This window comes from Oncorhynchus mykiss, chromosome 6 (assembly GCF_013265735.2).
Source record: "Oncorhynchus mykiss isolate Arlee chromosome 6, USDA_OmykA_1.1, whole genome shotgun sequence".
NCBI classification, from domain to species: Eukaryota; Metazoa; Chordata; class Actinopteri; order Salmoniformes; family Salmonidae; genus Oncorhynchus; species Oncorhynchus mykiss.
The window spans coordinates 1,344,387-1,358,206 of record NC_048570.1 but is presented as its reverse complement, the minus strand read 5'-3'; the positions used below and the strand labels follow the sequence as shown (position 1 = coordinate 1,358,206).

Here is a 13,820-nt window from a genome sequence, read left to right as displayed (position 1 = left end):
GATGGATATTTTTACGTGAATTGTTGAATATGCGCATGAAAATCTGGCACCAATTGGATGGAATCCAATCTTGTGTCAGACAACGTTGCTACACTCAATGAATTGATAAGAGCTTCAAGTTCTTCCCATTGAATATGAGGCCTATGCTACAGGCTGTCATTACGCATGAGGCCACTATCAAGCCCTCTATATAGCCTCATAGCCTCTCTCTCTTGCTTTCTGCTCTCCAATATGTTGATGAATCATTTCCTCGTTTTGTTTAGATTGTAACTCCACGCCATTACAACAATTAGATCAACAACGAGAACGTCGTGAACAGCCAATAGGGTCGAGGGGTTGAAAACGAGCCAATCACGATGGAATCCACTCGCACCCAAATTCTTCATAGGGATGGTGCTCTGGCTCAAGCCTGGAAGAAAACCGTGGAGCGGACCAGAGTGACAGACCACGTCAAAACAACGTCTGTATTTATCGTTGGGATATCTCTCTCTGTTCCGCGGTACATTGAGCAACAATTAAACAGATTGTCAGCGGTGTCTGTCAGTGTTGTTTTACAGACAAGTTCATCAGTTCAGAGCGCACTGACTAGAGACAAACTGCAATAAGGAGTAGATGTTGGAAGGAACTTTGAGTCTTTTCTGGAGTTGCCTGCCTGCATTGAAGTAAGTCTAACTGGTTTACCCATTTATCTTACTCGTTTTTCACACTTCATAGATTGGAGGGAACATATGCTGTTATTATGTCTCTGTTTATTACTAATTGATATGTTTATTGGACATTTATTAAACTGTCATCCATAGGGCGCACAATGTGGAACATCATTCCATAGGGATTTTAATGACAGATATATTATTTTATTTCAGACTGTATTGACTGTAGTGAACTAACCGCCGCGTGAGGCAGAACCTTGGAGATAGGACGGTAGGCACGAGGCACCGGGAGACAGGCAAAAAGACATGATGACGGATATCACCGGTGCAGAGTTTGAGATCGACGTGGAAAGTCTGGATACCGAAAGTGACGACCAGGACCAGCCGGACTACAGCTCCTCTCTGTCCTGCGCAGGAGACAACGAGCCGCGGGCCAAGGGAGATGACAAGCCGGGCACCACCAGCCAGGGGTCCGGTGAACAGCGTAAGCTAAGCCGGACGCCGAAGTGTGCCCGCTGCAGAAACCACGGAGTGGTGTCTTGTCTGAAGGGGCATAAGCGGTTCTGCCGCTGGAGGGACTGCCAGTGTGCCAACTGTCTTCTGGTGGTGGAGAGACAGCGGGTCATGGCGGCTCAGGTGGCACTACGGAGACAACAAGCTACAGAGGTGTGTGTTTGGATTCTAATAAATTATAATGTTATTAAATTAAGGTGCGTGTGTGTTTTTTCAGTCATTGGAGAAGGTGTAAAACTCGTTGGTTTCACCATGCAACTTTATTGCAAGCAATGTTGCCAAAACTGTATCTTAAATTAAAATAATTTTAATTTAAAAGGTATTCCAACTGTCTTCATTGACTAGAAACATATGTCATTTTTACATTGTAAAAAACATTGTAAAAAGGGCCTAAATTGAAATCATGTCCCGTTTCGGTCTTATGCATCGAAATGATCAGGACAGAGGAAGTAGCAGCAAAGTCTAACACAGAAAATATTTTTAAATGTTTAGTTTTAGTTTAGTAGAGTTATATTATTTATTTCCTCACCGAACACAGTAACATGCTAGGGTGATGAAAGCCTAATAATAATCCTTTATTTATATTATAAGTAGCCTCTTGGTATCACTTATCTAATATTTTCAAAACCTTGGGACTGGTATCAAACGAATAAGGCCTCTGAAATCACAATTCAAATAGTTTTATTTCTGTAATTTTATCAGGATAAAAAGGGAATTTGTGGAAAGCAGATTCCAGCAGAGAGAAGAGCTATTTACCAGAGACACATCAGACCGTCAACGATGCTGGCTAAGAGCATTCTGGAAGGTAACAGAGTTGTAGTCTATTCTAGTCTTGTCTAGTCGATCCTATCCTAAACTATTGAATACTTTTCTGTTTTGTTCTATCCTATTCTATTCTATCATATACTATTCTATTCTATCCTATAATATTATATTCTAAACTATTCTATCCTATACTATTGTATTCTATACTATTCTATCCTATGCTATTCTATTTTGTCCTATCCTATTGTATTCTATACTATTCTATTCTATCCTATAATATTATATTCTATACTTTTCTTTTCTATCCTATACTATTGTATTCTATACTATTCTATTCTATCCTATTCTATTCTATCCTATTCTATTATATCCTATTCTATTCTATCCTATTCTATTCTATCCTATCCTATTCTATCCTATTCTATTCTATCCTATTCTATTCTATCCTATTCTATTCTATCCTATTCTATTCTATTTTGTCCTATACTATTTTATCCTATACTATTATATTTTGTCCTATACTATTCTATCCTATACCCTTCTATTATATTCTATCCTATAGTATTCTACTCTATCCTATTCTATCCTATAATATTATATACCTTTCTATCCTATACTGTATTCTATACTATTCCATCCTATTCTATTCTATTTTGTCCTATACTATTCTATCCTATACACTTCTATTCTATTCTATTCTATCCTATACTATTCTATCCTATAATATTATATTATATACTTTTCTATCCTATACTATTGTATTCTATTCTATTTTATCATATTCCAATTTGTCTTATACTATTCTATTCTATTTTGTCCTATACCATTCTATCATATTCTATTCTATTTTGTCCTATACCATTCTATCATATTCTATTCTATTTTGTCCTATACCATTCTATCATATTCTATTATATTCTATTTTGTCCTATACCATTCTATCATATTCTATTATATTCTATTTTGTTCTATACCATTCTATCTGATTCTATTATATTCTATTTTGTCCTATGCCATTCTATCTGATTCTATTCTATTCTGTTCTATACTATTATATCCTTTCCTATTCTGTTTATCCTGTCCTATCCTCTTCTAGCCTTTCCTCTTCTGTTTATCCTGTCCTAACCTAGCCTTTCCTATTCTGTTTATCCTGTCCTATCCTCTTCTAGCCTTTCCTCTTCTGTTTATCCTGTCCTAACCTAGCCTTTCCTATTCTATTTTATCTTGTCCTATCCTATCCTTTCCTCTTCTATTTTATCCTGTCCTAACCTAGCCTTTCCTATTCTATTTTATTCTGTCTTAACCTTTCCTATTCTGTTTATCCTGTCCTCTCCTCTCCTTAACCTCTTCTATTTTATCCTGTCCTATCCTATCCTTTCCTATTCTATTTTATCCTATGCGATGCAATTCTATTCTCAGATTAAGATGGAAACTCCTTTACCCTGTTTACAAGTGATGGTTTTACTGAATGAACTGGTGTTGGATACTTGTTTATCTCCTTGATATTCTCTCTCTCGCTCAGACTTGTTACAATGTCTTTATTTTATAGGTATCAGATAGAACTAAGCAGGCACAATACAATTTGAGATGTTTTGTAAAATGCTTTAAAGTGGAAAAGACACATACATAATTGTTCTTATGTACATTAGTTTCTATGATTTATTAAGCTTTATTTAACCTAATCTGACTGATATCTAACCTGTTTATTTAACCTAATCTGACTGATATCTAACCTGTTTATTTAACCTAATCTGTCTGATATCTAACCTGTTTATTTAACCTAATCTGTCTGATATCTAACCTGTTTATTTAACCTAATCTGACTGATATCTAACCTGCTTTATTTAACCTAATCTGACTGATATCTAACCTGTTTATTTAACCTAATCTGTTTGATATCTAACCTGCTTCATTTAACCTAATCTGACTGATATCTAACCTGTTTATTTAACCTAATCTGTTTGATATCTAACCTGTTTATTTAACCTAATCTGTCTGATATCTAACCTGTTTATTTAACCTAATCTGTCTGATATCTAACCTGCTTTGTTTAACCTAATCTGACTGATATCTAACCTGTTTATTTAACCTAATCTGTCTGATATCTAACCTGCTTTATTTAACCTAATCTGACTGATATCTAACCTGTTTATTTAACCTAATCTGTCTGATATCTAACCTGCTTTATTTAACCTAATCTGACTGATATCTAACCTGTTTATTTAACCTAATCTGTCTGATATCTAACCTGTTTATTTAACCTAATCTGTCTGATATCTAACCTGTTTATTTAACCTAATCTGTCTGATATCTAACCTGTTTATTTAACCTAATCTGACTGATATCTAACCTACTTTATTTAACCTAATCTGACTGATATCTAACCTGTTTATTTAACCAAATCTGTCTGATATCCAACCTGTTTATTTAACCTAATCTGTCTGATATCTAACCTGTTTATTTAACCTAATCTGTTTGATATCTAACCTGCTTTATTTAACCTAATCTGACTGATATCTAACCTGCTTTATTTAACCTAATCTGTCTGACATCTAACCTGCTTTATTTAACCTAATATCATTGATATCTAACGTGTTTATTTAACCTAATCTGTTTGATATCTAACCTGATTATTTAACCTAATCTGTCTGATATCTAACCTGTTTATTTAACCTAATCTGTCTGATATCTAACCTGCTTTATTTAACCTAATCTGACTGATATCTAACCTGTTTATTTAACCTAATCTGTCTGATATCTAACCTGTTTATTTAACCTAATCTGACTGATATCTAACCTGCTTTATTTAACCTAATCTGTCTGATATCTAACCTGCTTTATTTAACCTAATCTGTCTGATATCTAACCTGCTTTATTTAACCTAATCTGTCTGATATCTAACCTGCTTTATTTAACCAAATCTGTCTGATATCTAACCTGCTTTATTTAACCTAATCTGTCTGACATCTAACCTGCTTTATTTAACCTAATATCATTGATATCTAACCTGTTTATTTAACCTAATCTGTTTGATATCTAACCTGATTATTTAACCTAATCTGTCTGATATCTAACCTGTTTATTTAACCTAATCTGTCTGATATCTAACCTGCTTTATTTAACCTAATCTGACTGATATCTAACCTGTTTATTTAACCTAATCTGTCTGATATCTAACCTGTTTATTTAACCTAATCTGACTGATATCTAACCTGCTTTATTTAACCTAATCTGTCTGATATCTAACCTGCTTCATTTAACCTAATCTGTCTGATATCTAACCTGCTTTATTTAACCTAATCTGTCTGATATCTAACCTGCTTTATTTAACCAAATCTGTCTGATATCTAACCTGCTTTATTTAACCTAATCTGTCTGATATCTAACCTGCTTTATTTAACCTAATCTGTCTGATATCTAACCTGCTTTATTTAACCTAATATCATTGATATCTAACCTGCTTTATTTAACCTAATCTGATTGATATCTAACCTGCGTTATTTAACCTAATCTGACTGATATCTAACCTGCTTTATTTAACCAAATCTGTCTGATATCTAACCTGCTTTATTTAACCTAATCTGTCTGATATCTAACCTGCTTTATTTAACCTAATCTGTCTGATATCTAACCTACTTTATTTAACCTAATCTGTCTGATATCTAACCTGCTTCATTTAACCTAATCTGTCTGATATCTAACCTGCTTTATTTAACCTAATCTGTCTGATATCTAACCTGTTTATTTAACCTAATCTGTCTGATATCTAACCTGCTTTATTTAACCTAATATCATTGATATCTAACCTGCTTTATTTAACCTAATCTGATTGATATCTAACCTGCGTTATTTAACCTAATCTGACTGATATCTAACCTGTTTATTTAACCTAATCTGTTTGATATCTAACCTGTTTATTTAACCTAATCTGTCTGATATCTAACCTGTTTATTTAACCTAATCTGTCTGATATCTAACCTGCTTTATTTAACCTAATCTGTCTGATATCTAACCTGCATTATTTAACCTAATCTGACTGATATCTAACCTGTTTATTTAACCAAATCTGTCTGATATCTAACCTGTTTATTTAACCTAATCTGTCTGATATCTAACCTGTTTATTTAACCTAATCTGACTGATATCTAACCTGCTTTATTTAACCGAATCTGTCTGATATCTAACCTGCTTTATCTAACCTAATCTGTCTGATATCTAACCTGTTTATTTAACCTAATCTGTTTGATATCTAACCTGCTTTATTTAACCTAATCTGACTGATATCTAACCTGCTTTATTTAACCTAATCTGTCTGACATCTAACCTGCTTTATTTAACCTAATATCATTGATATCTAACCTGTTTATTTAACCTAATCTGTCTGATATCTAACCTGCTTTATTTAACCTAATCTGTCTGATATCTAACCTGCTTTATGTAACCTAATCTTTCTGATATCTAACCTGCTTTATTTAACCTAATCTGTCTGATATCTAACCTGCTTTATTTAAACAAATCTGTCTGATATCTAACCTGCTTTATTTAACCTAATCTGTCTGATATCTAACCTGCTTTATTTAACCTAATCTGTCTGATATCTAACCTGCTTTATTTAACCTAATCTGTCTGATATCTAATTTATTTAACCTAATATCATTGATATCTAACCTGCTTTATTTAACATAATCTGTCTGATATCTAACCTGCTTTATTTAACCAAATCTGTCTGATATCTAACCTGCTTTATCTAACCTAATCTGTCTGATATCTAACCTGTTTATTTAACCTAATCTGTTTGATATCTAACCTGCTTTATTTAACCTAATCTGACTGATATCTAACCTGCTTTATTTAACCTAATCTGTCTGACATCTAACCTGCTTTATTTAACCTAATATCATTGATATCTAACCTGTTTATTTAACCTAATCTGTCTGATATCTAACCTGCTTTATTTAACCTAATCTGTCTGATATCTAACCTGCTTTATGTAACCTAATCTTTCTGATATCTAACCTGCTTTATTTAACCTAATCTGTCTGATATCTAACCTGCTTTATTTAAATAAATCTGTCTGATATCTAACCTGCTTTATTTAACCTAATCTGTCTGATATCTAACCTGCTTTATTTAACCTAATCTGTCTGATATCTAATTTATTTAACCTAATATCATTGATATCTAACCTGCTTTATTTAACATAATCTGTCTGATATCTAACCTGCTTTATTTAACCAAATCTGTCTGATATCTAACCTACTTTATTTAACCTAATCTGTCTGATATCTAACCTGCTTTATTTAACCTAATCTGTCTGATATCGAACCTGCTTTATTTAACCTAATATCATTGATATCTAACCTGCTTTATTTAACCTAATCTGACTGATATCTAACCTGTTTATTTAACCTAATCTGTTTGATATCTAACCTGTTTATTTAACCTAATCTGTCTGATATCTAACCTGTTTATTTAACCTAATCTGTCTGATATCTAACCTGCTTTATTTAACCTAATCTGTCTGATATCTAACCTGCTTTATTTAACCTAATCTGTCTGATATCTAACCTGCTTTATTTAACCTAATCTGATTGATATCTAACCTGCTTCATTTAACCTAATCTGACTGATATCTAACCTGCTTTATTTACCTAATCTGACTGATATCTAACCTGGGATATTTAACCTAATCTCTCTGATTGATAAACCTGCTTTATTTAACCTAATCTCTCTGATATCTAACCTGCTTTATTTAACCTATTCTGACTGATATCTAACCTGTTTATTTAACCTAATCTGACTGATATCTAACCTGCTTTATTTACCTAATCTGACTGATATCTAACCTATTTATTTAACCTAATCTGACTGATATCTAACCTGTTTATTTAACCTAATCTGTTTGATATCTAACCTGTTTATTTAACCTAATCTGTCTGATATCTAACCTGCTTATTTAACCTAATCTGTCTGACATCTAACCTGCTTTATTTAACCTAATCTGTCTGATATCTAACCTGCTTTATTTAACCTAATCTGTCTGATATCTAACCTACTTTATTTAACCTAATCTGTTTGATATCTAACCTGTTTATTTAACCTAATCTGTCTGACATCTAACCTGCTTTATTTAACCTAATCTGTCTGATATCTAACCTGCTTTATTTAACCTAATCTGTCTGATATCTAACCTGCTTTATTTAACCTAATCTGTCTGATATCTAACCTATTTATTTAACCTAATCTGACTGATATCTAACCTGTTTATTTAACCTAATCTGTTTGATATCTAACCTGTTTATTTAACCTAATCTGTCTGATATCTAACCTGTTTATTTAACCTAATCTGTCTGATATCTAACCTGCTTTATTTAACCAAATCTGTCTGATATCTAACCTACTTTATTTAACCTAATCTGTCTGATATCTAACCTGCTTTATTTAACCTAATCTGTCTGATATCGAACCTGCTTTATTTAACCTAATATCATTGATATCTAACCTGCTTTATTTAACCTAATCTGACTGATATCTAACCTGTTTATTTAACCTAATCTGTTTGATATCTAACCTGTTTATTTAACCTAATCTGTCTGATATCTAACCTGTTTATTTAACCTAATCTGTCTGATATCTAACCTGCTTTATTTAACCTAATCTGTCTGATATCTAACCTGCTTTATTTAACCTAATCTGTCTGATATCTAACCTGCTTTATTTAACCTAATCTGATTGATATCTAACCTGCTTCATTTAACCTAATCTGACTGATATCTAACCTGCTTTATTTACCTAATCTGACTGATATCTAACCTGGGATATTTAACCTAATCTCTCTGATTGATAAACCTGCTTTATTTAACCTAATCTCTCTGATATCTAACCTGCTTTATTTAACCTATTCTGACTGATATCTAACCTGTTTATTTAACCTAATCTGACTGATATCTAACCTGCTTTATTTACCTAATCTGACTGATATCTAACCTATTTATTTAACCTAATCTGACTGATATCTAACCTGTTTATTTAACCTAATCTGTTTGATATCTAACCTGTTTATTTAACCTAATCTGTCTGATATCTAACTTGCTTATTTAACCTAATCTGTCTGACATCTAACCTGCTTTATTTAACCTAATCTGTCTGATATCTAACCTGCTTTATTTAACCTAATCTGTCTGATATCTAACCTACTTTATTTAACCTAATCTGTTTGATATCTAACCTGTTTATTTAACCTAATCTGTCTGATATCTAACCTGCTTCATTTAACCTAATCTGTCTGATATCTAACCTGCTTTATTTAACCTAATCTGTCTGATATCTAACCTGTTTATTTAACCTAATCTGTCTGATATCTAAATTGCTTTATTTAACCTAATCTGTCTGATATCTAACCTGCTTTATTTAACCTAATATCATTGATATCTAACCTGCTTATTTAACCTAATCTGATTCATATATCAATAAAAATAAATATCCAATAGTCTTAACTCCACACCGTCAACCTGCAATCATTTGCATGCAGTTACTTTTCTTTTTAACAAACAGTTTTAACATCAATAAAATTAACAGTTATACGAAACAGATCATGTATACTTTATGCAGTTTACTATAACATTAAATCTAACCCAGAATGAAATCGAAAATCGTATTATTATTATTAGTATGACTATAATATAGTATCATATTGTATTAAATTGTTATTATATAGTATCAATTAATATTAAATAGTATCATATAGTATTATATTATTATTATATAGTATCATATTGTTATTTAGTTATGTTGCTGCATTGCTCTACTGTCAGAACTAGAAGCACAAGCATTTCGCTACATTTGCAATAACATCTGCTAACCATGTGTATGTGACCAATACAATTTGATTTGATTTGATTTTTATGTCATCTCACCTCTGCCCCTGTTCTGTCTCCTCTCAGGATACCGTCCGGTGCAGGGTGACCCATACCTGGGGGCCAGCCCGTCCCTCCCGCCCCCCCTCAGCGACAGGATGAGGAAGAGGAGAGCGTTTGCTGACAAAGAGCTGGAGAGGATCATGCTGGAGAGAGAGTACAAGGAGAGAGAGCTGCTAGGACCCTCCCAGGCTGCTACAGCCTCTCTGCTCTTCCCCAACAGTCTGGTCCGGCATGCTGCAGAGTACAAGTCCTACAAGACAGCCCCGGAGGAGCCTCAGCATAACAACAAGGAACTCTGTCGCTTCCTGTCACCCAGCTGTGTGGACCTCTCCCTGAAATATGCCACCAGCCCCAGCAACATGGAGCTCATCTCCTCCAATGTCTCCGTGGCGACCACCTACCGCCAGTACCCTCTGACCTCACCGCTGACCTCTCAGCGAGGGTTCATGGTGTGGCCACGTGGCCCCTCCCTCCTGTACCAGCAGTGCCTGCGCAATGCCACGGCCATCCAGAACATGAAGCCAGGTGCAGTCTGGGATCCCAGGACGATGGCCGCTGCCGCAGAAAGCCTCCCACCCGACCACGACGCCACGGCAACCACTGCCATCACTGCCGCCAAGCTCGAGGGGTCGAGGGTCGCTATGGGCCTCCCCGAGGGTTTTGACCCCCAGCAGCAGGACGGCCACGCCCAGTCCCAGGCCCCTCTCACCCAGGGGGGGCACCGCAAACGATCAGCCTTCTCTCCCCCGAAGAGAGGCTTCGGACAGGCCTTCCCTCCAAGTACATATCACCCCCAGCCTCACCCTCACCACCCCAGCCACGAACATGTCCTGAACAAGCTGAGCAAGGACAGCGCCAAACACACGCTATCCATGAAGCTCAACTCTTTTCACTCACTCATCCAGCAGACACTGAGTGAGAAGGCTAGGGCCGGGACTGGAGAGAGAGAGAGGGCTGGGGTAGAGGTAGGAGCTGGGGCTGGGGAGAGAGCTGGGACGGGGGTCGAGCTCCGGGGCCCATACTGTAACAAACTGCTGGAGGAAGCAGCCAGAAAATACCGTGAAGGACCTTCTAAGGACTTCTACAGTTTCAAAGGCTCTAATAGATACAGCAAGGAGTTCCTGTCTAAGTCAGCCGGGACGAAGGTCGTGTCCAGCCAGTCTCTATCCTTCTCTGTGGAGGCCATTTTGAATAGGCCATCACCGGCTATGAACAGAGCATCACACTAACTGTATGAACAGAGCTTCACAGTCATGTTTACCAGGAACTTACTGGGACCAAAAATCAACCCCGAATTTCGTTTTTCCTTCAGACCTCCATTATCGGCTAAATAATGATGATTCTGCACAAACCCCTCAATTAAGTCTGGTCCACTGGCTTGAAATGGACCAAACTATTCTGACATTGGACCAACTGCCCTATGACATATCCGTTTCTATCTGCTCTGAACTATGTAGTGCTCTCTCAGACCATCTCCTGTCCAAGGATTTGATCAGGCAATTGTTTTAACTGGTCTTCCATTCCACAGACACACACACACCTACACACACACAGACACACACACACACACACACCTACACACACACACACACCCACACCCACACACACACACACACACACACACCTACACACACACAGACACACACACACACACACACACAGACACACACACACACACACACACACACACACCTACACACACACAGACACACACACACACACACACACACACACAGACACACACACACACACACACACACACACACACACACCCCTACACACACACAGACACACACACACACACACACACACACACACACACACCTACACACACACAGACACACAGACACACACACACACACACAGACACACAGACACTCAGGCACACAGACACACAGACACACACAGAGACACAGACACTCAGACACACAGACACACACAGGCACACAGACACACACAGACACACAGACACACAGACAATCCATTAGATGCAGAAGTCTGTCACTGTACTTGTTGCTGTAGTTGGTATATTTTGTTATTCTTTTTAAATAAGCACTGCCTCTCAGTACCGATATACTTCAAGCAGTAATGTTTATATGTATATTATATTTTAAATGAGCATGTTGTAAATCTCTTTATGGTGTAGATTATTTAAATGTATCACTAATGTGTCAATAAACTTTATAAATAATCAAGCTCTTGTATCAGGTTTGGTGTTTCATTCTTTGGATACATTTGATTTAATGATAATGATAATGATAATGATAATGATTTAATGATAATGATTTAATGATAATGATTTAATGATTTAATGATAATGATTTAATGATAATGATTTAATGATAATGATAATGATTTAATGATAATGATTTAATGATAATGATTTCATTATAATGATTTCATGATAATTATTTAACCATAAGGATTTAATGATGTTTGATGCGATGGGCTGTGGGTCAACCTTGTCATGACTATTGGTTATACAGTGGGGCAAAAAAGTATTTAGTCAGCCACCAATTGTGCAAGTTCTCCCATTTAAAAAGATGAGAGAGGCCTGTAATTTTCATCATAGGTACACTTCAACTATGACAGAAAAAATGAGAAGAAAAAAATCCAGAAAATCACACTGTAGGATTTTTTATGAATTTATTTGCAAATTATGGTGGAAAATAAGTATTTGGTCACCTACAAACAAGCAAGATTTCTGGCTCTCACAGACCTGTAACTTCTTCTTTAAGAGGCTCCTCTGTCCTCCACTCGTTACCTGTATTAATGGCACCTGTTTGAACTTGTTATCAGTATAAAAGACACCTGTCCTGATCTGGGACCAAAGTAACAAAGCCTACCATCAGTAACACACTATGCCACCAGGGACTCAAATCCTGCAGTGCCAGACGTGTCCTCCTGCTTAAGCCAGTACATGTCCAGGCCTGTCTGAAGTTTGCTAGAAAGCATTTGGATGATCCAGAAGAAGATTGGGAGAATGTCATATGGTCAGATGAAACCAAAATATAACTTTTTGGTAAAAACTCAACTCGTCGTGTTTGGAGGACAAAGAATGCTGAGTTGCATCCAAAGAACACCATACCTACTGTGAAGCATGGGGGTGGAAACATCATGCTTTGGGGCTGTTTTTCTGCAAAGGGACCAGGACGACTGATCCGTGTAAAGGAAAGAATGAATGGGGCCATGTATTGTGAGATTTTGAGTGAAAACCTCCTTCCATCAGCAAGGGCATTGAAGATGAAATGTGGCTGGGTCTTTCAGCATGACAATGATCCCAAACACACCGCCCGGGCAACGAAGGAGTGGCTTCGTAAGAAGCATTTCAAGGTCCTGGAGTGGCGTAGCCAGTCTCCAGATCTCAACCCCATAGAAAATCTTTGGAGGGAGTTGAAAGTCCGTGTTGCCCAGCAACAGCCCCAAAACATCACTGCTCTAGAGGAGATCTGCATGGAGGAATGGGCCAAAATACCAGCATCAGTGTGTGAAAACCTTGTGAAGACTTACAGAAAATGTTTGACCTCTGTCATTGCCAACAAAGGGTATATAACAAAGTATTGAGATAAACTTTTGTTATTGACCAAATACTTATTTTCCACCATAATTTGCAAATAAATTCATTCAAAATCCTACAATGTGATTTTCTGGAATTTTTTTTCTCATTTTGTCTGTCATAGTTGAAGTGTACCTATGATGAAAATTACAGGCCTCTCTCATCTTTTTAAGTGGGAGAACTTGCACAATTGGTGGCTGACTAAATTATTTTTTGCCCCACTGTATATTAGACATTAAGAATTCTAAAGAATCAGCATTTTTTCCCAAGCATTTCTAAGGGCTGGATTCAATCAATAGCGCTGAAGTTTGGCGTTACAGCATGATTGACATTTAAAGGCAATGTTCCCGCATTCAAGGTAAACGCTGCATATGTCGCCATAAATGGAAATGAGCTTTACATTTAGATTCTACACTA

At 36.1% G+C, this 13,820-nt stretch overlaps 1 protein-coding gene across 1 annotated transcript; it reads left to right on the top strand.

Annotated features, from left to right (window-relative positions):
• Positions 1–341: 341 nt before the first annotated feature.
• LOC110525132 (doublesex- and mab-3-related transcription factor 2-like) lies at positions 342–11,488 on the top strand. The gene is made up of 4 exons (XM_021605075.2): positions 342–662; positions 864–1,316; positions 1,866–1,968; positions 9,872–11,488. The coding sequence occupies exons 2-4, from the start codon at positions 957–959 to the stop codon at positions 11,074–11,076; spliced, it is 1,668 nt and encodes a 555-aa protein (XP_021460750.2). The 5' UTR covers positions 342–662; positions 864–956; the 3' UTR covers positions 11,077–11,488.
• The last annotated feature ends 2,332 nt before the right edge of the window (positions 11,489–13,820 follow it).